At 38.4% G+C, this 27,238-nt stretch overlaps 1 protein-coding gene across 1 annotated transcript; it reads left to right on the top strand.

Annotated features, from left to right (window-relative positions):
• Window positions 1-254: 254 nt before the first annotated feature.
• On the top strand, window positions 255-26,579 carry LOC309496796 (uncharacterized protein). The gene is made up of 6 exons (XM_082166912.1): window positions 255-295; window positions 2,340-2,495; window positions 13,430-15,379; window positions 15,505-18,107; window positions 19,362-21,860; window positions 25,039-26,579. Exons 2-3 carry the CDS (start codon window positions 2,411-2,413, stop codon window positions 14,908-14,910), a joined length of 1,566 nt encoding a protein of 521 aa, XP_082023038.1. The 5' UTR covers window positions 255-295; window positions 2,340-2,410; the 3' UTR covers window positions 14,911-15,379; window positions 15,505-18,107; window positions 19,362-21,860; window positions 25,039-26,579.
• Window positions 26,580-27,238: the final 659 nt, after the last annotated feature.

Raw genomic sequence — 27,238 nt, 5'->3', positions numbered from 1 at the left:
GATTTAAAGTTTAGAAGAAAGTTTCAGCAGTGTTCATCAGATGTTTACAAATCTACAGGTATTAATCATGCTTAGGAAACAAATATGGCTTTTTGTGACATACATTCTCTCTCTCTCTCTCTCTCTATATATATATATCAGCAGCACATCATTTGACAACAGTTGTATTTCACCAAGAATTCAAATGACGTTTTTATTTGGATGTGAATTTCAGGACTTTTATTTTGAGCTGTCGATATGATGTCATATTTCTGCGCTGCACTCCTGCATCTGTTTTGATTCGGATGAACAGAGGTTTGTGGTTTTTAGCGTTTAAAGTGTTTTAATCGATACTAACGTTCAATCTATGTTTTATGTGATGTAATTTAATTAATTATTAATGAATGTAACATCTTACTGCTTTATCTAACATTAATGAACGTTATATTTGTTAATAAAGCGCATCCACACATGAGTAATAGAAAAGGTGCGTCTCATTTCGCTCCCAATATTGTGAATTAGTTTATCATAAACACGAATTCAGTCACTGGCAAGTAATGATGAGAGAAACTGAACTTTTTGAAACTGCGAGTCAACTGAATCAAATGCTTCACAAAATGATTCCCTGCTTACGAAAATGTTCCATGTTTTAGTACAGTAGCCATGGTTTCACTATGAAGTTTGTAGTAAATTCACAATACAGAAATGGTTTTACTACTGCATTAGCAATAAACTATAGTAACTACAAAATGAACCATGGTTTTACTACAGCACCTATAACTTAACTATGGTTAACTATGGTTTTGTAGAATAACCATAAAACAAAGACACAAAATTAGTTTTGCTATAGTACGTTTACTGAGTCATTTATGCTGTGGGATAAATAGCATGATTTCATAATGAAAACACACATATGTACAGTATAATAAATGTAAATGTTTTTTATTGAAAAAAATACTGCACTAGTTAAAAACTTCCCTTTAGACATTCTACTAATTTTGTAACTATATCTCAACTAACTCGTATTAGAGTTTTAGTATACTGTCTTCTGAAATGGCATGCACACTTCTGATGTCTGGGAAGTTGGTATTCCAGGCATGAGTCCTCATTTAAAATATTGAACACATCTTGGAACTCCACCTCAAAGTCATAACCAACATAATTTCTTGACAAAAGCGCACTTTTCATATTTTTGAACACATTCTGTATTTTGAGGCGTAATCATGACTGTCACTGAGGTTGAGCAGTTCTTCTACTGACTATAAGTAACTTTGCAGGTGCATGTCAATGTATTCTACTAACTCTAACCCCTTATTCTACTAACCGTACCCCTAAAAGTCTACTAATACTCAACTAATATTCTAATGAGAGTTACATTAGTGCAAAGTGCAAAGTACATTAGTCAAAAGAATATCTAAAGGGGACCGTTAAAATAAAGTGTAACCAAAATGTCTTCTATTGTCTGAAATCAAACAAATGATTATAAGCTCAGCAATAAGATATGGTTTATACCGACCCCTCTTTTTTGGAGGCACATGCATGGTCAGTTTAATAAATATTTTGATAATTATGTATCCAGCTATATTAATATTTCATCATTATAATTTTCTCAACTGCCAACATGCAAACTTAAAGGGATAGTTCATCCCTAATTAAGTCATAATTTGCAGTACTTCAATATTGTTTTGTAAAATTGTAGTTCAATGTTCTGAATAATTTTGTAGCGTGAGAAAATGTTCTTACACATGCTACAGTCAATACTCTCTTTCAGATGATGAAACTGCTGTAATAAAGTCTGTATCATAGAATAGTAACTTGTCATTCTGTTTTTATTTTGTAGATGTTTGATGAAAACCATTTAGGCAATGTAATACAAGGCAAGGCCCTTTAAAACCATGGGTCAACTATGGTGATACAACCGTTTGAGCTACATGAACCATGGTTTGCACCAAAAAAACATGGTTACTACAGTTGTAGTTACTGTAATTTTACTGTATACTGTAGGAATATTACTATAGTGGAACCACGGTGTCAAAAACACAAATGTATAATAACAATTTTTACAAACCAACTGCAAATGTTTTCATGCCGGTATAATCCAGTATATAGGCTAACACATTATTAAATACCAAATATAAATCATAACTATTAAGTCTCTTTATATTTTATATTTTGTATTTATTATTAATTTGTAGCACTATATTTTAGTTCTAATCAGGTGATTTAAGTCCATTAACTCTCTCTCTGACTGACTCTCTTACCAGTGCACTGAACTACTGAACTAGAGCTGATTGAGACGCACCCAGAGATTTAGTTTGAATTTCTTTTTATTTCTGTTAATTATTCTCATCTTAAACATGACAGATTGTCCAAACACACAGAAAAACTCCTGGTGAAGCGACTGAGATCCATGTGACACACTATTATAAAGATGGCGTTTATTAAAGAAGAGAGTGAAGACATGAAGATTGAAGAAACATTCAGAGTAAAACAAGAAGATACTGAGGAACAAACAGGTTGGTTTCATTCTCAAAGCTGAATTCGGTAATTTGATCCTAATTAAAATGTCCAGCTCTACAGAAATGAATGATATTTTTGAAGAGTGTCTCATTGAGTGTCCTTATTAAGTGGTTTTATTTGACATGGAGCGGGTCGCCTCATGTGGAGAGACATATTAAAGGGATAGTTCACTTTGAAATTAATTTTTGGTATGTTTTAGCTTACCTCAAGGACATCCAAGATGTAGGTGTCTTTTTTTCCGCAGTAGTTTAAATTTTTATATTTTTAGGTCAAACCGTTCTTGTCTGTCAGTCATAATGCAGGTCTATGGTCATTATCTCAAAACACATGCACAGAGTCCAAATTAAAACAATTCCCCGTCGTCCAAATGAAACAATTCCCCATCGTAAGTACACATTGATGGCCTAAGACACGAAACGAGCGGTTTGTGTGAGAAAACGAACAGTATTTATATCGTTTTTACCACTTATACGCAGCCATGTCGAAGTGCTCTGATCTGACGTGTGCGCAGACTGGTGCATAGATATATACACACTAGATGTCGCCTTGTCTACAGCAGTTCATTGAACGAATGTCTTTAAGGCGACATCTAGTGTATATATCTGCACCAGTCTGCGCACACGTCAGATCGGATTGATTTGGATTTGGACTGAACGAGGCTAAAGTTCCCAAGCAAAATATTATCATTAACATACCTGAAATTAAATAGTCTAAATAGTAGTAAATATTATTTATTTTTTATTTTTTATTTAATCTTTATTTAACCAGGTGAGCACGTAGAGAACACGTTCTCAATTGAAACGGCGACCTGGCAAAGATAAAGCGAGGTGCAAGATAACAAATAGTTACACATGAAATTACACATTAAATACACAAGGAAATAAAATTATAAATAAAATACAAGTTTTCTGGACAATAGAATAAACAGTGTCGATATATAAACAATTAGTGCAACATAATCTATAATAAAGGGATCAAGTCGTTATTTAAAATAGCAAGGCAACTACATAAGCAGTATATGATATTGGGCATAATTGTGCAAGTAGATATTGTGCAAATAGCATAAAACACATAAGATAATGTGCAGGACAGTGCAAGCAGGGTACCAATAACAAAAGGCACTAGAGCAGAGGTAAATTGAGTGTGAAATTATAGGAAGGGGGGTCAACGTGCAACGAACAGGCAGAAGCTCTGATAGTCGTTTTTTAAAGGAAGTGAGAGAGATGGTGTTCTCAAGTTTCAGAGTCTTTTGTAACTCATTCCAGTCGCATGCAGCTGCAAACTGGAAGGAGCTACGGCCAAAGGAAGTATTTGCTTTTGGGATTACTAGGGAGATGTACCTGCTAGAGCGCAGGTTACGGACGGGTAAGGCAATGGTGAGGAGAGAGTTCAGATACAGAGGGGTTTTGCGTAGAATTGATTTATATATAAGATGGTACCAGTGGGTCAGGCGTCGAGTATGTAGAGAGGGCCAGCCCACTAATGCATATAGGTCGCAATGGTGGGTGTTAAAAGGGGCATTGGTGACAAAACGGATGGCAATGTTGTAGACCACATCACAGGTAGAGGCAGTTCTATAAATGACATCGCCTAAATCTAATATTGGTAGGACAGTCATTTTTACCAGCGTATGTTTGGCAGCATAAGTGAAAGAGGCTTTGTTTCAGAATAAGAAGCCAATTCTAGATTTAATTCTGGATTGAAGCTCGTTAATGTGGAACTGAAAGGAAAGTGAATTATCTAACCAGATACCTAGGTATTTGTAGGTGTTCACATAATCTAGTCTAGATCCATCCAGAGTCAACATACTAGTGAAGTTGGTGGGTACGGGCAGTGTGCGATTGAACAGCATGCATTTAGTTTTGCTGGAATTTAGGAGCATCTTAAGTCCCCAGAATGCATGTTGAATGGCATCGAAGCTCTTTTGGAGAGCACAGTGTCCAATGTAGGACCAGATGTGTATAAAATGGTGTCATCTGCGTAGAGGTGGATCTGAGAGATACCGGTGGCAAGAGCAACATCATTGATATACACAGATAATAGTATTGGCCCGAGAATCGAAGCTTGTGGCACCCCCATCGAGACATCAATAGGTCCAGACATCAGACCCTCAGATTTAACATGTTGAACCCTGTCAGAGAAGTAGTTGGTGAACCAATCGAGGCAGTTTTTCGAGAAACCAAGGCTACCAAGTCTGCCAATGAGGATGCAATGGTCGACCGAGTCGAAAGCCTTGGCCAGGTCAATAAATACGGCTGCACAGTAATGTCTTTTATCAATGGCAGTTGTGATATAATTTAAGACCTTGAGTGTAGCAGAGGTGCAGCCATGACCAGCTCGGGAACCTGATTGCATGGCAGAAAGTGTATTGTGGGATTCAAAATGTTTGATCATCTGCTTGTTGATCTGGCTTTCGAAAACTTTGGAGAGACAGGGCAAGAAGGATATCGGTCTATAATATCGGTCCAGCGTGTCACCCCCTTTAAAAAGGGAGATGACTGCTGCTGTTTTCCAATCTTTAGGGATCTCTGAGGATACGATGGAAATGTTGAACAGACTAGTAATAGGAGTTGCAATGATTGCTGCTGAGAGTTTCAGGAAGGACGGATCCAGATTATCTAGTCCAGCTGATTTATAAGGGTCAAGCATTTGCAAATCTTTCATGACATCTGCTGGTTGAATTTGTGTGAAGGAAAAATTAGAGGGTCTAAGGCAAGGTGATTCGGGGGGTGAAGAGCTTATGGCCATATGGGTAGCCAAATTGAACACATGGCCAGCCATAGCAAAATGCTTGTTGAAATTTTTTGACAGTTGATGAGGGTCATAACATACATACAACCAGTATCATTGTAACAACCAGTATCATTGTAACAACCATTGTAACTAGCTACACAATAGATGATTTAAATCAAACTAATGATAATAGATTATTTAAATTAGAATGTTTGTGAGTGACACAAACTGTTCAAATCAAAAACACAAATTGCACACTAAATAAACATCTGTTGTAGGGCTGGGCAAAAAAAAAAAAACGAAAGATTTTTCCAACAAATCATTTATAAAATGTGGTCGATTCAATGTCTATTCTCAAAAGCCACAAATCGATATTTTCTTTGGATTTGTTTCCGTAAACATTGAACATAATATCTGATTTACGTTAATCTCATTACTAGTCTATTGCACTAGATGTAATCCTTTTATTTACCTTGCACGATGTTACAGCTGGGACTGTCATTCATTCAGTGCTTAACATGGAGGATGCAGGTGCGCCTTTCAGCGTGAAAGACGTTCCAGACAGTTGAAGGAATTGTCACTGATCGGGCCAGTGCTGCATGGTCACAAAAGTTTATCATTTGCATGCATTTTCAAGCCTTGCCAACTGAAGCATTCAAGTGCAAGAAGACGCAAAAGACAACTCGCACGCAGGGAGTGAAAAGTTTTGTGTGTGCACAAAGGAAGCTACGGAGCCCCTTTTGTGAGCGAACGCAAAGTTTCTTGGGACCACGCAAAGGGGAATGCAAAACATTTGAAAGAGAACGCAAAAGCATTGACTTAAAAGCACTGAATTTAACTTTGTTATATTTAATGTGTTTATTTGTGTAATTACTTATATTTTAATTATTTGTTCTTTTTTTATTAATGACTTTTTATGAGTTTACTTGTCCTTAATAATCTTTGAAATTTATATTAGTAGTTTTAGCTGTGATGTCAACTTTATTAATTACAATACAAAGATACATGGGTCAAAAACAACAAAAACAATAACTATTTTATACATTTACTTTTGTGTTGGGGCTAGTGAAAATGTAATAATTGAATTAATTGAATCGAATCGAAAATCGAATCGAGATCTTGTGAATCAAAATCGAATAGGGACATCTGTATCGATACCCTGCGCTACTCACGACAAGGAAGCTCTGCTCAAGCCTGGCTCTTTTTGCAACTGATAGGAGTCAGGCATCTGCATGGAGTCTCTGTTCATGGGGCTCGCAGTTGGAGCTGGCTGAAGAGCTTAGGATGGGTATTGGATGGTTCTCAGACTGCTCAAGGTGGTTACCCATGCGGTAGATAAACTCAGCTTAGAATGGCCAGATAAGAAAAAAGAAGGGAAAAAGAGTAAGCTAGAGGAACATTTCTCTTAAGCGGGTGGGGACAGCAATCAGTGCCGTTCCGTCAGTTTCTCCCTCTCCGGAGCCAGAAGCTGGTGGCTTCTTCGAACCAGCCTGGCCAGGCCCCAGGTTCTCTATGGGAATGAGGGAGGAGCTAAAGTCCAGAGTGGCTGCCCGTGTTACCCCTCATCAAGACTAGGGGCCTGGGCATTTCACACAGCCACCCAGAACAAGGACATATCTGAGGACTGTCATCGCTGCTAGGATTAAGCAGTAGGAAAAGCAACCCTGACGGTTATGACCTCAGGGTGTTTAGGGCATGCCCCCTTTGGGGAGGAGAGCGAAGCACCTCAATGGAGACTCCACCCTGAGGTGGTGGAGTTAATTTTCCAGAGGTACAGCAGAGTGGAAGTGGACCTGTTTGCCCCAGAGGAGTCAACCCACTGACACCTCTGGATTGCCCTAACATCTCCAGCTTCGTTAGGGCTGGATGCTATGGTACAGATGTGGCCAAGGCAGCATCTGTATGCCTTCCCCCGAACGCTCTGCTCCCCCAGAGTTTATTAGGACGGAGTTCACCTGTTACTAGTGGCTCTTTTCTGGCGGGCCACTAGCAACAGTATGGTTCCTGGATCTAATATCTTTCCTGGAAGGTACTCCTTGGGAAATTCCGAAAGCTGGGACCTTCTGTCTCAGGCCCAGTGTTCTCTACCCCTGACCCAACATTTGGAAGCTGCATCTGGCCCCTAAGGGGCACCAGCTCATAGATTCCAGTCTTTCAACCGAGGTTGTTGAGACCATTTTAAGTGTTAGAGCTCCCTTCTCAAGCGAACTTTATGCCCTGAAATGGCATCTCTTTGAGTCATGGTACTTGCAACACCATGCTGACCCAGTGTACTGCGTTATGTTTAAGGTGTATCTTGTTGCTATTTCTGCTTGCTATGTCCACATTAATGGGGCCTCTGTGGGGAGGCTACCCCTAATATATTGGTTCCTTCATGATGCCTGCTTAGTTTTTGCCCCCAAAGGTGCCTTTTTCGACAGTTCTTTCAGTCTTCTTCAAGCTTTCTCACTTCTGCTGTTTGACTTACCGGAGCAAGAGATGCTAGGATTTACATTGACCGCTCAGACTTGTGGGATAAATCTCATCAATTGCTGGTTTGCTTTAGGGGACGTGGGAAAGGTTTCTTAGTCTCCAAGAAACGTTTGTCACATTGGATTGTTGATGCAAATTGCTACTTCTCTTGGTGTCAGAGTCAACTCTACGAGGAGTGTGGCCTCTTCTAAGGAGTTATCTAACCACCTTTGTAAGAAGTTTGTGCTGCAGCAGAATGGTCCTCTCTGCACACATTCCAGGGTTTCTGCGAGTCTTAGAAAAGTCTTAATTTGCCTTACACAAATTAAGGCCTTAAAATGGTCAGAACAGAAAGTCTTAAATTCATAAAGTCATTGTATTAAATGTTGCAAGCATTAACATTTTTTATATCTTCCTCAGTATTTTTGTCCTGTTTTCCAATACAAATATTTAAACAAGTTTAAATCAAGATACATTTACTTGAGATGTAAGTGAAAAATGCTGTCTTGAAATTTTTTGATAAATTAAGTGAGTTTATGTTTAAAACAAGAACAAATGTCAAAACTTCAAAATTAAGCAGAATTACTTATTTTTTTTGCCCATTGGCAGATATTCTTTTTTTCTAGTCAAAATTCATTTTTATCAATTTCACAGAAAACAAAGACTTCATATTTTATGTAATTTTACATAATTAAATGTAAATATGTAATAATGTAATTAAAAAAAATTAAAAAAGAGAAAAATACAGAGGAAAAACAAAATGAATCAAGGTTTTTTTTTTATAATTTTTTTTAAGTAAAATTAATTAAAAAGTAACTCTAAAGAGTTTCTCCTTAAACATTTACATTTAGAGAACATTCATGTATTTTGTTCCCTTCAATTTATTTTTTAAATATTTCTTATTTGGTCTTTAAAAAGTCTTAAATTTACCTTCATAAAATCTGCAGAAACCCTTACAAACGATTTTACAGCTTGGATATGGATTTGACTCAAGGATCTCAAGTTCTTTCTGATTAATCATTTTAACGGACTAGAAGGTTGTATATGCGTACTTCACAAACTTGTTGGTCATGCATCTCTCAGTTCACCAAAATAAGTCTGTTAGGTGTGACCTCTCTGAGGCACTACCTAAGGGTGTGCCCTTATAAGTGTTTGTGCTGCGGCAGGTTGGTCCTTCCCACACACAGTAATACATTTTTTCTTTCTTGGTTATTCAAGTTATTCTTGTTATCAGCTTTTTCATCTTGCCTTGAGGCACTCAGTATGCTTCACTTTTAGGCACTGGTGCCTACTCTGGGTGTATGGCCCTTTCTAACTCCTCTGGGTTAATCTTTTCAGTGGACGTGCCTTCAACTTTGTTGGTTAGGTAATTTTCAGTTAACTATAAGGCATGCAAAACTGCTTTGCCTCAATGCATGGAAGCTCACTCCACTTGGGTTGTGACCTCTTTTAAAGCGTTTGTGAATGCACTTTAAAAAGATCTTTGGGCTGTGGCGCTATGTTCCTCCCCACCCACGCTCTTAGGGTACAGACATGGATTTTGTTTTGTTTCGCGTGGAATCAGGGCAATAAATTTGGAAATCCACTGTCTCCTCAAAAGAGTCCGTTTGCAAGCAGCAGAAGGGCACCTTATGCGACACACGCAGTAAACCTGTGTTGTTCACTCAGCTGCGCATAATAGCACCGAATTAATAAAAAAACACAATATATTGACCCACGTTCTGTTTTCTATCATGCGCCGTGCCCGTTTGCGATGACGTAATATGCACGCAAACGCACCAGGGTTCGATAGAATCAAGTTGAGTGTGAAACAAGACCAACGCCTCGGGGGGCGCTAAGAACAATCGCCCTCGGGCTCGAACTGCAGCAAACGAGCCCAGTGTAAAAGCACCCTAAGACCAAATAAAGTGATTTATGAACGTCAACAAACATTTTCTATTTTTGTTGAATTTTTTTTATTCCCCAAATGAAAAATATGTTCAAATGCTTTATATATATATATATATATATATATATATATATATATATATATATAAAGAAACAAATGAAAAAAATTAAACCTTGTCTTTAATTTTACACAAAATAAATCATCTTAGAGTTCTTATCTGAGAAATGACAATCCGTTCCATGAAGAAAAATAAATAAATTATTCAATCCGAACAAAAACATTGAGTGCGTTGAAATAGGTTGTTCTGCAAAAAAACATTGAGTGCGTTGAAATAGGTTGCTCTGCTTTAGCGTTGACCATTCAGACTGACAGATGAACAAAACTCCATAGAGGAATCCAACCAAAGGGCAAATTCACACCGAACAGAGTCCGATTGAACAAAGCCAACCTTAGGCATGTATCCAAACTCACCAACGGCAGTAAAGTGAGAAAAAAGTAAAGTCCTTATGTCGAGCTTAAAACCAAAGTTTCCCAACTAGGACTTTTTAGATAAAGTTCAAGGTAGCCATAAAGAAACATGCTGAACTAATTCTTGAGGCAAGCACTCACCTTATATACAAGCCATGTGAGTCTAAAGAGTGCCCTCTAGTGCCTCGTAGTATTACTAGACAGAATTTGTTATTCCATTCCTCTATGGATATGAGAAACTGTGACAGATATTTCACTCTATTACAAGCTACATCACAATGCAGCGGAGCCTACAAAAACATTCAAACAGGTGCTAAATAACACACATATAATTGACAAATAACAATAACGGTCTGTGATATAACAATAACAACACAAACAGTGTGATGACACATTTCTCTGTAGTATCTTGTTTAATATGTGCAGGAAGAAGTGCTTTATCCTTGAAGGACAGCTTATTTTGACCTGGGAGAACGGAGCAGGAATGTCGCCTCAACTAGAGGTGCCAGATTTGTGCTCGTTGTATATCAATACTTTTACATTAGGGCTGCTCGATTAATTGCAATTTACATGTAATCGCACTTAAACCGATTTGGCTTATCGCGATTTTGAAATCGCAAAGGCTTTGATTATTTTTTATGCACAGCTTGTCATTGATGGACGGCTCTGTGAACGCTGCTCTATCTGAAAACACTGTGCAGGGCCTGAATTTCGTTTTGGAAAATGGGGGGGAAATCCCCCCTTAGGTGATTCTTATGGGGGGGGATTTTTAATTTGAGCGGGGAGTTTAGACTTTTTATTTTTTTTATTACATGTATCTCGCCTAAATGTATGCTCACTCATTGCATTTTTACAATGGGGTAATTTTGTTCTTAAGAATTTACTCAACACAAGGAAGCTTGATTCCTCAATCTTTGAATTAAATTGAAAAAAGTAGCACAAATAAATACAATAGAATAGAGATTCCAATAAAGAGAAATAAAGAGAAAAGTTTTTGCTTAGGTCTAACACTAGTATTCAGAAATACTACAGAGACTGAATAAAGTAATCAAATGAAAAATAACACTGGGTAGTATTTTAGTCCTGACTAAATTAAATACATAGGCTATTAATCCTGATTACTTAAAATGAAAGCTATGTTTTGTTGTTTTGACAACCAAATTAATGACTGACACATATGGCTGCTGTCCCTTTAAGAGCTAGTGCACGGATCCTGTTATTATACGGTCACGTGCGATTTATGCTTATTTAAGACATAACCGACTGTGTTTAGACTAGAGGATACTCACCAAGACCGAAATTGACATCATTTTCGCATGTTTTTGACTGTTAAAGCGATATAATCCACGAAAAATAACTTTTGTTACCCGCGAGCTGTTTGTGAGGCGGCTTTACTCTATGTATGTGTGCAGAGAGAAAAAACCATCTCTCAGACAAGAGATGGCAAGTAGCCTACCGAATAGTTTAAAATCGCGTGAATGCTTAAACTGGTAAGACTTAAAAAGCCGTGCAAATGGTAAACTTTAGTTACTCATGATGCAATGCTGGCCCGATTATGCAAGTGACAATTCCGTCTATCCCGACTCCCGAAACGCGAGAGTGTTATTGCCGCCTGCAGCACGTTTAACGATTGCCTTGTGCAACCCATTTTGAGAGACGAGAGATAGAAGACGCGGCACCGCAGAATCACTCACGCTGTTTGAGAAATTGCGTCTCGCAGACGTCTCGCAGTTTTAAAATTTGATTTTATAATCTGTGTGGATTAATTTACTAAAACAACCTACATGCTAAAGTGAATCAATGTTTGCGGGAATTTCCCGCATTATAAGTGGGAGACCTGCGGGAATGATTAAAATTATGCGCAATACCCGCAATCCCGCGCCGAAATTCAAGCCCTGCTGTGAGTTTGAATCACTTATTTGAAAAATTGTAATCACGCATTTGAAAAAGCAACACACGTCAAACATCTTTCCAGACATAAGAAGCATTTATGAATCTCTAATTTAATAACATGCTTTTACTCCAAACTCACTTCATAACGACAGTTGAGCATCCTTCTGTGAGATGATATGGCTTCTTATATAGAATAAGGCAGTTGTATGTAGGGCTGCACGATATTGATGAAAAATGTGATATGTGATAACTCATTAAACAATGCGATATTTAATATGCGATACGATAATGCTTAAAGTGTGTAAAATAAACTTAAATTATCTTTAAAATATATTTAAAATGATATATCCTACATACATGTTTCACATTCTTTTTGTGACAAGAAAACATCCCCACAACTTCTGAAAGTGAACAGCAGTGTTTTACTGTAGCATAAGAAGTGTTATTTTAACATCAGTGTAAACCACGGGGTATAGGGTTTCAGGAAGGCCTACATTAGGTTTATTTAACAACAGAAACTGAATAATCAAACGTAAAAATAAAACACTGCTTAGTTTTCACTGTATGAATTAAATATACTGATTCTTATTAAAGCTACAAAAGTTATTCAGCCAAGAGCAGTGAGTGATTTTCTCTTTGTCTTTTGTTCGTGACCCCAGTTACTTGCAAGCCATTGCGATATGCATATCACGACATTTGCGATATTTCGATATATTGTGCAGCCCTAGTTGTGTGTTAATTAGTCATGTTTAATCAATCAAAGAGTTTCAATCTTCTGTTTATTCAGCTACAGATAGAATGAGACCCGATAGGGATTTCCTGGAATGATGTGTGTTATTGTACTTCTGGACATTTTTGGCGTGTCTGTGTGAGAGCGCCCTCTGGTGTTCAGATGGAGCAGCATTTACTACCGATCAGCCGTACTTCACTGAAAAGCTACGCATAAAATAATCACAGCCTTTGCCAAATCGCGTGCGGTTTCATTGCGATTAATTATGCAGTCCCATTTTACACATTTGTTCCAACTTACAAAGTCCAATTCTTTCCATTTTTAAGTAACAACTGAGAAATTTGTCAAAATTTCAGACTTACTTTGTTTTGGTTTTGCATAGTAAAACTAGCTTTTTCTCACCTTAATTTGTTGACCCAATTCTTCTTGTTAAATCCTAGGTTCTGCTGTAAATATTTTTTAAAAACATAAAAAAAATATATCCCCTGCGAGATTTGTATTGGGTCCCAATCCCAAAGTGGTCTACTATGGGTTTTTGATAAGGGGTTTGATTACTGCTAGCTTGAAAGTATATGAGACATGTCCTTAAGGAAAAAAACATTAAAACATATTGACAAGAGGTTCTGAGATTACAGGTTACACCTCTTTCAGTAGATTTGTGGGATCTAGCAAAGATCTAGAATACATGTTGTTGGATTTCATTTTGATGTCCATTGCTTTGTGCCACTGAACTTGGGTTAACTTATATTTGTCTTTTTCTGCTTTAGACCTGATTGTGCTGAAAGTTGAGAGTGAAGAACTGTATAATATGGAAGAAAAAGATCTTCATGAGAAACATCATGAGTTCATGACTGGAGAAAAATCTTTTAGTGACTCGCAGACCGAAAAGACTTCCTCACAAAACAAAACTCAAAAAACAGGAACTAGAAACTTTAAAGTCCACATGAGAATTCACACTGAAGAGAGACGTTTCACCTGCCAACAGTGTGAGAAGAGTTTCTCGCTGAAAGGAAATCTAAAAAAACACATGAAAATTCACACTGGAGAGAAGCCTTACACCTGCACTCAGTGTGGAAAGAGTTTTACACAGAAGAAAAACCTTGATGCCCACATGAGAATTCACACGGGACAGACCCCTTATACCTGCAAACTGTGTGGGAAGAGTTTCTCACTAAAAGGAAATCTTAAAACTCACATGAGAATTCACACTGGAGAAAAGCCGTTCATATGCCCTCAGTGTGGAAAAAGTTTTAGACAGAAAAAAAACCTTGATGCCCACATGAGAATTCACACTGGACAGACCCCTTATACCTGCAAATTGTGTGGGAAGAGTTTCTCACTAAAAGGAAATCTTACAACTCACATGAGAATTCACACTGGGGCGAGCCCTTTCACCTGCCAACTGTGTGGGAAGAGTTTCTCACTAAAAGGAAACCTTAAAAAACACATGAAAATTCACACTGGAGAAAAGCCGTTCATATGCCCTCAGTGTGGAAAAAGTTTTAGACAGAAAAAAAACCTTAATGCTCATATGATAGTTCACACTGGACAGACCCCTTATACTTGCAAACTGTGTGGGAAGAGTTTCACACTAAAAGGAAATCTTAAAACTCACATGAGAATTCATACTGGAGAAAAGCCGTTCATATGCCATCAGTGTGGAAAACGTTTTAGACAGAAAAACAACCTTAATGCCCATATGAGAAGTCACACTGGAGAGAGTCCTTACACCTGCAAACTGTGTGGGAAGAGCTTCTCACGGAAAGAAAGTTTTAGGATTCACATGAGAATTCATACCGGAGAGAAGCCATGTGTATGTAGTCAGTGTGGAAAGAGTTTCAGATGTAAAGGTACCCTCAATCACCATATGAAGATTCACTCAAGAAAGGAATATTTTATATGTCATCAGTGTGGCAGGAGTTTCACAGACAGGAAACATCTTAAGAATCATGTAAAAACTCACACTGGAGAGAAGCCTTTCATGTGCCATCACTGTGGAAAGACTTGCATAAACAAATCAAACCTTGAGGTTCACATAAGAATTCACACTGGAGAGAAACCTTTCACCTGCCCTCAGTGTGGAAGGAGTTTCACACGAAAAGGAAACCTTAACATTCATGTAAGAGTCCACAAAGGAGAGAGGCCTTACAAGTGTCTTCAGTGTGAGAAGAGTTTTACATTTCACACAATCCTGAAACGTCATTTGCAAACTCATTCCGTAAAGATAACGCAGTGTTCCTCAGTTTGACTAGAGGTTTAGAAAATGGAGCAGTTTCAACAATCACATGCATATTCACTTTGGAGGAAGGCCATTTGTGATCAGTGTAATGTTTTTATTTTCCCTTTGCCATCACACTTACAGATGCATACAAAAAGTCATGCAAATTTGAGACCCTGTTTGTGTTCTTTGTGAAAGTATGGCTCCAGAAAATACATATCTGTGTGAAATCTGTGTTCACACCACAGCTGAATGTTGGCCACACCTGATTGTCCACCTTCATGGCCACTTCTTTTATAAGAATCCTTCATTGCAGCTTTTTCTTTTCTTTTGTGCATATGAACTCCACAGCAGACCATCTCCTTTGCTATAGTTTAAAAGGGTGTCTTGCAGTGAAACGACAATGTACCTGAAAGATTATAAATAAAGGACATAAACAACAAAATAATGAACAAATGCACTGCATTATTTGATTCATCTTTATTGAATGAATGCACAGGTAAACATGTTTTCAATCTGCACTTTAATATGGCTACTGTTGGGGCTCATCCAGTGGCACAGCTGGTTCCAGCTGTGGGTTGTGTAAAAGCTGTAAAAGTTGTGTTTTTTGCTTCTCATCTCCAGTCTCCCGGTTCACTTGCCAGCCATCCTCTGCCACCACATCAAGATAAGAACTGTTATCATTCAACCTAGAGGAGGATTTTTTTTGCGGGCTGGACAATGCGACCCGCTGTGTGATGCCGCAAGGAGACCCATCCTGGACGCTGGAGAAATACATCAACTTCGCGCTATGGATAGATGGGTCCTAGTTCCTCATTGGCAGAGCGGAGGAATCGTCCACCATCGTCCAGCCCTCCCTCACACCTGTCATGCAACCAGCCATTTTCTGGGTCCGAAAGGATGTGTCCTTCGATGCAGACCTGATGGCAAAATCAGCAGCCCCCTCCTTCATTTCGGTCAGAAAGGCTCTTAGGATGTTCTTTATTCCTCAGCCCTCGCTTCCAAAATCCACCATTCAAGAACCCTTTTCAGTCCGTGAGTCCACGCATGAGTCTTCAGGCAAGATGGCCGCTACCACAGAGTGTGTTCCCGTGAGAGAAGTTCATCAGTCTGTTCCCGTGAGGGCAATTCGTGAGCCCGTCCAGGCCCTGTCCAGAGATGGCTCCAGTCCCTGTCCAGAGTCCAGTGATGGCTCCAGTCCCTGTGCAGAGTCCAGTGAAGGCTCCAGCCCCTGACCAGAGTCTAGTGAAGGCTCCAGCCTCTGACCAGAGTCTAGTGAAGGCTCCAGCCTCTGACCAGAGTCTAGTGAAGGAGCCCAGAGATGGCTCCAGTCCCTGTGCAGAGTCCAGTGATGGCTCCAGTCCCTGTCCAGAGTCCAGTGATGGCTCCAGTCCCTGTTCAGAGTCCAGTGAAGGCTCCAGCCCCTGACCAGAGTCTAGTGAAGGTTCCAGCCTCTGACCAGAGTCTAGTAAAGGCTCCAACCCCTGACCAGACTTTAACATGCAAGGAGAGAAACAAACTTTAAGGGTATTTACCACCCGGTTACATTACTATTAAATACTATGGTAATGCAGTAATTGAGTCCTGCCTGTCACGACATTACCTTCTCTGCCTTCCCTTATAAAATAACCTTTTTAGCATAGTAAAATCTAAATATCGTTCCCAACAAAAGTATTTTTTTAGCGTAAAACATGTTGAAGATAATAATAATAAACTTTATTTTCTATAGCGCCTTTAAAAGTAGCATCTCAAAGCGCTTCACAAGAATAGAAAGAATAAAAAGAATAGATACAATTTTACAAACAATGCAGTAATGAAAGAAAAAACAGATGAAAATAAAACACCAAATAAAAACATACTATCAAATGTCCGATTAATAATAATAATAATATGGCAATTATGAACAATCATTTAAAAGTTACCCTAAACAAATACATTTTAAGGGATGATTTAAAAACACTAAGGGACTAAGGGAACTTGCCTAATCTCAGCAGGCAGGGAATTCCAAAAGTTTTGGAGCATTCGAAGAAAAAGCCCTATCACCCATGGATTTTAAACGAGTAAGCGGAACAATTAAAAGGCCAACTTCCGAGGAGCGGGGATCACGTGCTGGTGTGTAAGGGGTTAAAAGCTCAGAGAGATAATGAGGTGCCAGTCCATAAGGATTTAAAAATCAACACGGAATCTGACAGGGAGCCAGTGTAAAGATTCCAATACAGGAGTGATATGATCCCTTGTCCTATTTCCAGACAGGATTCGAACGGCAGAATTTTGAACCAACTGTAAGTTGTTAAGGGTAGCTTTTGAGACCTCGGCCAGCAAAGCATTGCAGTAATCAATGCGAGAAAATACAAAGATGTTAATTAACTTTTCAGCCACTGGGAGTGCCAACATGGGACGCAATCTGGCTATATTTCTTAGATGAAAAAATTATGTCTTGACAGTGCTCTGAACATGAGGAACAAATGTTAAATTAGTATCAAATATCACCCCCCAATTCTTTTTATTTTGCTTGAAATTGAAGTGTAGAACCATCTACACTTATAGTTGGAGACCCAGCCTTACGTTGCTGGTGTGGTGAACCAATGAGCATTACCTCTGTCTTGTCACTGTTTAGACATCGAACATTTCTAGACATCCATTTTTTAATCTCCGAAATACATAGAGAAAGAAAGGACACAGCCACATTAACATCAGGTTATGAATGTATATAAACCTGGGTGTCATCTGCATAAAAGTGAAAACTGAGACCAAGTGATCTTAAAAGTTGACCAAGAGGATAAATGTAGATGCTAAAAAGTATAGGGCCCAAGATTGAATCTTGAGGAACACCAGATTGCACTACATCAATATCAGACCTGCAACCACCCATAGCGACAAACTGCTTTCTACCAGAAAAATAGGACTTAAACCAGCTTAGTGCAGTATCAGAAACACCAAAGACAGATTCTAACCGAGTAAGTAAAATATTATGATCAAATGTCGAAAACGGCACTAAGATCAAGAAGAATCAAAATAGAAAGACAGTCAGAATCAGAAGCAATTAACAAGTCATTAGTGACCTTAACTAATGCTGTTTCAGTGCTGTGGAGTTTATGGAATTCCGATTGAAGGGGCTCATAAAGATTATTTGCAGCTAGATGGGAGTGCAATTGAGTAGCAACAATTCGCTCTAAAAGTTTGGCAAGAAAGGGAAGGTTGGAAATGGGACGAAAATTATTTAGGTTGTCAACGTTTGTGTCTTTTTTTTTTTTTGTACAGGGTAGTGTTGCACGGTGTACCGATACTTCAAAAGTATCGCGATACTCGGAAATTAAAAACGTCACGATACCTAAATTTATCAGTATCGATACTTAAAAAAAAAAAAATCCCTATGGACGTCTGTGTTTTTTTCCTGACGCACGCAGCAAAGAACCTGCCGCTGTCAGTGTCATGTGACAAAACACTACAGTGAGATGGCTGCATGTGCGAGCACAAGTGGTCCACGACTCGTAGAAAAAGATGACGCGAGGAGTGACATATGGAAGTACGTTGCCTACCTTTCTCTGTTGCACGGTGCACCGATACTTCAAAAGTAAATCGGAAATTAAAAACGTCACGATTCCTTAATTTATTAGTATCGATACTTCTAAGAATGACCGCGTTCCAGATTTGTAAGGCCGGCGACACACTGGCTGCGTGTCGTGTCCGTTTTTTTTCCGGCTCCCATGTTAACTGCCTGCGTGACACACGCGTCTGGGCGCAGCTCGAGCCGCGCGGAAAACGCGTGTATGCTAGAAATAGAACCGACGCCTATTTTTCACGCGACACGCAAGCGTGTTGGAAGCGTTTCCAGGCAAAATAGAATAGGAAAAGATGTTTCTATGTCATTTTGACACGAATACATATTAATAAATGACATTTTGATGTTTGAAAGTTTTGACATAAATACAATATAAATGTAATTTAAAAAAATATTATCGATTTTCAAATATTGCACCTCTCAATACTGAACGAATTATTCTGTAGCCTATTTTGCCGTCAACACTGCCGACGTTGTCTTTGCTGCTATATATTTGTTTAACATGAAGTATAGGCCTTCCACAACTCTCTCCCCACATGTCAAATATATCACCAATTTCAAATATATCACAACATTGTTTAATATAATTGCTGTTCATATTTTTATTCAAAGTTCAGAATCAAGATAAAGCTCTTATATAATGCTGCTAAATTTATATAAAAAAAATTTACCTTGAATGTCATTGCTCTAATTATTATTTATTTTTTTATATATTTCATATTTTGTTCAAATGTTTAATATATCTGCTGTACATATGTTCATATTAGTGTGTTATATGATTAGTATGTTGTCCCGGTTTTAAAATAAAGCACAGCAATGATATTTGAGAGTGTTTCTCCCTTTTCAGGAAAAGTATCGAAATCGCAATACTTGACTTGGTATCGGTATCGAAACAATTTTGGTATCGTGACAACACTAGTACAGGGGTCAGAGCAGCAGTTTTAAATGTTGCTGGCACCACACCAGTGCACAGATAATTATTTATAACACTCAGTACAGCAGGACCTAAAATAGCAAAGCATGATTGGAACAGACAGGTTGGTACAGGATCAACTATGGAAGTGGCAGCTTTCATTTTTGAAACCTCATTACAAAGAGAATGAAAGTCCAATGTGGAAACATTTGAGAGAAGGGTACCGGAAAAATCAGAAAGAGATGAAGGCAGAGCAGAGATAATACATTTACGAATGTTATCAATCTTAGAGCTGAAAAAAATCAAGAAACTTATTACAGAGGTGAGTTGAAGCTGGAACAGTTGAATAACTGTTACCTGTTACATTTGAGTAGTTTGTTAATAGAATTAAACAATTGTCTTGGGTTATTCTGATTGTTGTCAATTATCTGTGCAAAATAAGCAGACCTGGCCGATGCAATTTGAGTCTTATATTCAAGTAAGTGTTCCTTCCAGGCCTGGTGATAGACAGTCAAGCCAGACATACGCCACCTACGCTCCATTCTACGACACAAAGTAGAATGAAAAGGTCAATTAAAGTCAATTTAAGGCCTCAAAACGTCTTAAAAACTGCCAGATTTTCATCCACGGTCTTAAATTTCATTTAGTCAAGTCTTAAAGGAAAATTCCGGTATTTAACACTTTAAGTCTATTTTGTAGTTTGTTTTGGATGAACAAGAGTGGTGGACAAAGAAATTTTGACAATGATTCCTGTCTCGACTTTTTGACTATTTTAGAATTGCCCATGACCGCTTTAGAATGGGAGTCTATGGCCTAGGGGTTTCATCAACTAGTCGACTAGCCGACTAGTCGACTGTCACAACCACTAGTCGGCGCTGTCGGCCCTAATCGACTAGTCGGAAAACAAAATGGCGTCAGGCGCTGAGGTACCTATGCGTCCAAAACGGTCAAGGTCATGGAGTGCAATGTCGCATTTGGTGCAATATAGATGGACACGCAAAACGGGACACATTCAGAATTAATAAACATTTAGTAAACTACAGAACAGCGCGAGTGGGAAATGGCGCACCTCACACGGGCAGGGCTACGAGAACGGACACTGCACTGGTGATATAAAACGCACACACACAGGTCTGTTAACTTAAGCGATACTTTTAAGGTTGTCTAATATTTTTCTGACTAACAAATTACTGACACAGTAGGCTAAAGGGTAGATTTAAAAAAAGAAAAACGAAATTTAAATAAAGAAAAAACAAAATTTAAATAAAGAAAAAACGAAATTTAGGCTAAATAAAACAAATGAAATTTAAATAAAGAAAAAACGAAATTTAAATAAAGAAAAAACGAAATTTAAATAAAGAAAAAACGAAATTTAAAAAAGAAAAACGAAATTTAAATAAAGAAAAACGAAATTTAAATAAAGAAAAACGAAATTAAGTTAAATTAAAAACGAGATTAATTTAAATTAAAAACGAGATTAATTTAGATTGATAATAACGGGTAAAAAGACTAATACATTTTGTTTCTATTATTCTATTTTCCACAATGTCAAAGCAACGCAGCTTAACCGAAAACACAAGCTCAGGCATGCACTTCGGTCCATACAAACTCCGCTGTTCTGCACTCTAGCGGTTCGAGCCGCGCCTGAATCGTTTGTCTCACGCAGGCAGTGTGCAAACTCCAACCTGTAAAGCTGAGACGCTCACGCCACGCAGCCAGTGTGTCGCAGGTGATACAAAAATATAGTGGTTCAGTATAACCTACATCAAACTTGTATCGGCCTATATGCTTAAATGATATTTGCTTAAAGATGCAATGAAAAATGCACAGTTAAAATTATATGCAAAAAATATGTCGTGATGTTGACAATGTTATTGTCTGAGCCTGAGGCTAGCCATGTGGCAATGCTTATCTGCAACGTTCGCTGATGCGCGTGGTGTGGCAGTTCATAACAAGAATGTTTTAATTACAAGAATGTTTTAAATGAATGCTGCTGTTTTTGTATTAACACAAGAATAACTGATGAATTTATTTATTATGTTATTTCTGAATTTCAAACATACATTTCCAATAATTCACCAGAACTCCTTCCTCTGTCTTCCTTAACAATGCTCAATGCGTTAATGCGTCAATTTAATGAATAAATAATTTAACGACTAGTCGACTAGTCGTCGACTGTTATGCAAAACTAGTCGACTAGCAAAAATCAGTAGTTGTGAAACCCCTACTATGGCCATGCACAAACATGCCCTTAAAACAACCCTTAACGTTTGTTTTCAAAACTGTGAAACTCACCGAGTGGTTAGTGGTGTTCGTTGATGTTCCAAAACAAGTAGCGTAGCGAAATACAGTTTCTGTCGTGTTTTATTTGGCATTTTGTAAAATCCCATTGATTTCCGTTGGAGGACTCATTGCTCGTTGATATTACTGCGCTACCGGAAACGGAAAAGGGGCTGTTTACATTTGGTTGTAGTCTTTTAGGTCTTTTCGCTCGGTTCGCTCGGAGTAAGTTAGCGAAATAAACAAACAAAAAAATCATTACATCTAAAATGGATTATGAAAGGTGGATTCTGGAGGACCCGCTCGATTTTGAATTTGACGGTCGAGGATACCGTTTCGAACCTGAATATACAGAAGAGGAGCTACGTGTAAGGGAGATGGAGGCTCAGGCTAGGGCTATGGAGGCGCCTGAAGCTCCGGCAGAAGATGTCCCGAGGATCACGGGAACTTGGTGGTGTGCCTGTGACAAATGCAGGCAGATGCCGACGGAGGTAGAAAGTCGGTGCTGCACGGAGTGGGACCTTCTCCTCACAGCTGGTATGGCCAGTCTGAATGTCTCGGTCGACGAGGATGATGTGTCGTCGGTCTGCATCACAGACAACGAAGTGCGCCAGCTAATGTATAAACCCGTGCTGGAAACTTTCTTCTGGGTACCAAAGATAAACTGGAAGAAACGCCCCACACCCTAAGGACCGAATGGAAAATTGTCAGAAAGGTAAGATACATTTATGTATTGCATTTCCTAGTCATAGCCAATTTGTATAATTCGCATATACCTTGACTACAATTTTTTCGAAAACTGTGCCACCGCTGACGCAGTCTATGCTCTGTTATGTAATCCTCAGGCAATACCGACTTGTGGCTTATCGTGTAATTCTGGAGTGGGCCCTCAAAGGCCAACCACTTGGACGAGGAAATAGAATTGCATTGCCCAGTTGCGTGGTGTGGGCTGTTAGGGATGCATTCCCATCCCCCACTGGACAGTATGCGGGGTTCAAACCAAGCGAGATAGAGGACTTATTTTGACTTATTCCCACTTACATTTGCATTCAATTTCTGTTAAAAATGTTTAAATAAAAATCAATTTTTCAAACTTCTTTTCGCATTTATTTATAAAGTACAACACACCACAGTCTGTTACGCATAAACATTTTCACATAGATTGTGTATAGAATGTGAAAAAGTAGACATAGGCCTTCTGTATTTGCAAACATATTTACAACAACCAAATTTACAATATGGATTCTTATGGCCTTCTTACCTACAGATTTTGGAAAGATTGCATGGACTGCTACCTTACATGTAAGGACTGAAAAAAAACTGTAACGTACAGAGACTCCAGTAAGTCTCCCAATATTTCAGTAACATTATGTAAATGAGTCTAAAACTGCAAAAGTCCTATAATGTAAGGAGGCCCTTAGTTTCTCAAGCGTCCGTGTGGCGAGTGAATCTGGATTTATGTTTCTTGATGAGATCTTCTTTGGGGGGTCTCTCCTTAGTGGCAATGTTTGGAGGACACTGGATATGTGGTATATTTTCAGGTGCACTTTCCTCCCTTCTCTCCAACACACGTTCCACAAGGTGTTGCGTAAAGTTCTGACTTGTAGGCTCATAGATCTTCTTGACTATCCATTCCTTGCTTTGTTTAGGGAACGTCATACTGTATCTTGCAAGTCCTAGACAGAGAACATTACTTAGTCAAGTTGTTACACAAACACAATTAGGGACTTACTTATGAAATCTCAATACCTTCAGAAGTTTCTGCCTGCTCTCGGCCAACATTGTAATTGTTGTCCATGATGGCTAGCTGTGTTCGAGCTACCATGGTGTCGTATCCAAAATGCAGTCGTTTAGGCAGATACTTTAGCATAACGTTGTGGTACACCTCCAAAGCACCTGAAAATGAAAGTGTTTCATTAGACATTGAGAGTGACTACATTGGTTGAAAAGTTGCATACTTCTTTCTAGGGATGTCAACGATTAATCGACGATCGATTAATTTTCTATAATACATTTAATTGATACAACTTATCGATCATTGATTAAGCAGATTCATGGGTGTGCGTGCTGCTCAACGACGAAACATGTAAAGCCAGTGTGCCGGAGTTATGTTTGGGACCATTTTACACCTTCATCATGACTATAAGTTTGCGTGTGCTTTCGCAGCCTTTTGTTTTGTTCAAATGTAAGTTGTAATACTGTGATTATTTTGTGTATGCCTATCTATATCTGATTTATCTCATTTGGTTAAGAATTAACTCTGTAGTAAAGCGTACATCCCTACATAAAGCTACATACCTGTATGTTTGAAGTGAGTCAACTGCTCTAGGTCGTTCAGAAGTATTTTATCTTCTACAATAGTCCGTAAAGCCTTGAACACTTGAGACTCTGGGTTTAGCCATCGTAAATAGCTGGCTCAGACTGTGCCATTTTAACGGTGGTTTGATTGGTTTCTTGAGAAATATTGTTTATTTGCTACATCTAAATTTGCCGTGGCGTCTGTCGTTGCTATGCATTGCACTCTCCACAATGACAAAGTAGTAGCTGGATTAAAACAACCGAAAAACGCTTGATGTGACTCTGCTCCAATATTTATATACGGAGAAGAGTAAAATACCCGTAGTGTTTGGGTGCACAGACTACTTTTTTTTTTTTATCTCGCTGCGCCTGGTAAAAAACGAGTGCGTCGCTTCAAGTATGAGCACGCTTGCATACATTTTTTACATACACGCGCTTACATACATACGCCTACATACATTTGAACGAACTTGAGCGCGCAGAAGACCCGTTTTTATGAAGTTTTAAGACATTACATTTAAAGTTCGGGAATTTTAGACTTTTTAAAACCCCAAGGGAACCCTATCAGATGTTCAAGCTAAACTAGTCATACAAATAGTCATACATAACATATCATTTTATGTTGTTTAGCTTACCCCAAGGTCTTCTTCGTCTAGCGTTGGTCCACTGAGCGTCGGTACAGCTGCCCTTTTCAGATAGAGTTTCTTCTGAGACTTTTTTCGAGAACCTGTAGATTTAACATAGTCCTCGTCCCGAAAGTGAAATGCACAAACACGATGGTCAGCTTTTCGAAGAACATCTAAAGGGGTGTTTATGTCAAACCCGAGGAATGAAAGCCACAACTTTAGTCGTTCAGGGTTGTGTAAAGGAATCCGATGACAACTCCTATTTTTAGGGATTTTACCGCAGTTTCTGACCGTACAAATTTTTACCATATTGGATGGCTCAGTTACCAGTGCAATGTTGAGACCTTGGGTATGAAGTTGAACTCGACTGTGACTGTCCCGCAAGACCTTTTTTTACTCTATGCGGGAGTGTGCTAACGCTTCAGACTCAAATATCGAGCGGAAGTTTATACGCGGTTGTGAGGTATCTGAAAAAATAGATCCACTATAGAAAAATAAACGGATTGAAATCATACATTGCGCCGATATATTTGTTTTTAATCATCAACGAACACCACTAACCACTCGGTGAGTTGCACAGTTTTGAAAACGAACGTTAAGGGTATGTTTGTGCATGGCCATAGACTCCCATTCTAAAGCGGTCATGGGCAATTCTAAAATAGTCAAAAAGTCGAGACAGGAATCATTGTCAAAATTTCTTTGTCCACCACTCTTGTTCATCCAAAACAAACTACAAAATAGACTCAAAGTGTTAAATACCGGAATTGTCCTTTAAAAAGTTTTTACCCTCGTTCATTTCTGGCCGCAGAAAGTTATTACAAAGTGGCAAAAAAGTATCGAGTCGTAGTCTACAAAGCGGAGCTCTAGAGCAGGGGTATCCAACACGTCGCTCGCGAGCTCCAGTAGCTCGTGGCCTGATTGGAGGTCGCTCGCCAAGAGGCCGTTCACATCGCGTCTTTTGCGCGCTCAAGTTCATTCAAATGTAGGTGCGCGGTAAACGTGCTCATAATTGAAGCGATGCGCTCGTTTTTTTCCAGGCGCAGCGAGATGAAAAAAATCTCAACTCTTCAGAATGTCGCAAACGACAAGAACCAACCAATCAGCTTCGCCCTTTCCGTAACAACATTGAAAGCTCAGTCAACAGGATGGGGGTGCACCCAAACACTACGGGTGTTTTTCTCTTCTCCGTAAATAAATCTTGTAACAGCTACAGCAAGTGTTTTTCAGTGGTGGAAATCCATTAGCCACTAAAACTTTTTTGTCGTTGTGGAGAGCGCAGTGCATGGTTGCATAGCAACGACAGACACCACGGGAAGATCGGACCGAATTTTACAATTAATAATAAAAGATAAGCTAAAGTGCATTGTAAATGTCAGTAATTTATCTTTTTTGACTCATTCTTTTTATAAAAAATTATTTAAAGTCTGAAATATGTGAGGTTTATCTTTTTATAAAAACCTTTTTTTGTCAAAACTTTATTTTAACTTGTACATGTTAGCTATCATTTTTAATGGTATTATTTTAATGTTTATGTTAACAAAAAGTGCATATTGATGCTAATTTTATTTGTTATTTGCTGGTTTTCGACATAAATCTTGGTGAATTGATTTCATTGTGTAGTATTAGTACTTTTTGAACAGGATTCTGTGATAACTGATCATTTTTGTCACTATAATCATTAAATGAAATGTTCATGCCATTTCATCTCTAGTTATGATCAACTAAAATCAACTAATTATGTGTTTTTTACAGTATAATATGCAAAGTAAAATTTTCTATAAAAAAATATATCTGATTCTGTTCTTTTCTCTGTTGTTGGGTGTGGAAGGTTACTAATGTGATTGCTTTATCTGTAAATTAAATTAATGCTTTTTCAATTACTGAATTCATTGAAATAAAATGAATTCTTTGATTTAAATATTTTTTTGGCAATGTGTCGTGTAGATCTTAAATTTCAATCTTTATCGTCTTAAAATGTATTAAAAAGGTCTTAAATTTGACTTAATGAAACCTGCAAGAAGCCTGTTCATAGCACGCAGATTCTCATTATACCAGGGAGAAGAACGACCGAAGAAAACCAGACGTGATTTCAAAGGAGCAAATAAGTCCAGGCCAGACGAGAGAACAGAATTTAACATGATAACTTTGTCCTCCAACGCATCAGATGGAGAAAACCCAATAAAATCAGAGAAATCAGAGGGTTCAATCGATCTCCATTTGCAATAGTTAATAATGCGAGAAGAGGTAGTGTTTATGTCAGGCAGTTCCATATTTAAAAAAAAAAAATAGACAGATGATCAGACAGCCCTAAGTCAGAGGTGTACAACTGGGACACAAATGAGCCATTTAAAATCACCATGTCAAGAGTGTGGCCTTTATTATGTGTAGGACAGTCCACGAGCTGGTTCAAATCGAAGCACTCCAATAAAGATAAAAACTCTTTTGTTGTTGTTGAATCTTTTATGTCCATATGGATGTTAAAGTCCCCCAAAATTAAAGTTCTCTCAAATTTGAGGCATAGCAAGGACAACATATCTGCAAATTCAGATAAAAAGTTTTTATTTATCTTAGGAGGCCTGTAGACTGTAGCTATGGCAGTGGAAGTGGGGGCAGATACACTCAAAACAAGGCATTCAAAGGAGTTAAACTGTGGAACATCCACAGGACTCATGTTGAGTT

The sequence above is a fragment of the Leuciscus leuciscus genome (assembly GCF_965113295.1).
Source record: "Leuciscus leuciscus genome assembly, chromosome: 4".
Lineage (NCBI taxonomy): Eukaryota > Metazoa > Chordata > Actinopteri > Cypriniformes > Leuciscidae > Leuciscus > Leuciscus leuciscus.
The sequence above is the reverse complement of the archived record's forward strand: the minus strand, read 5'-3'. Positions and strand labels throughout refer to the sequence as shown.

What these genes read in the sequence shown, in the direction of transcription:
- LOC309496796 (XM_082166912.1), top strand. Translation starts at nt 2,411, where the DNA reads ATGGCGTTTATTAAAGAAGAGAGTGAAGACATGAAGATTGAAGAAACA. An exon ending in AGATACTGAGGAACAAACAG is followed by an intron (nt 2,496 to 13,429) that starts GTTGGTTTCATT and finishes TTTCTGCTTTAG; the next exon opens with ACCTGATTGTGCTGAAAGTT.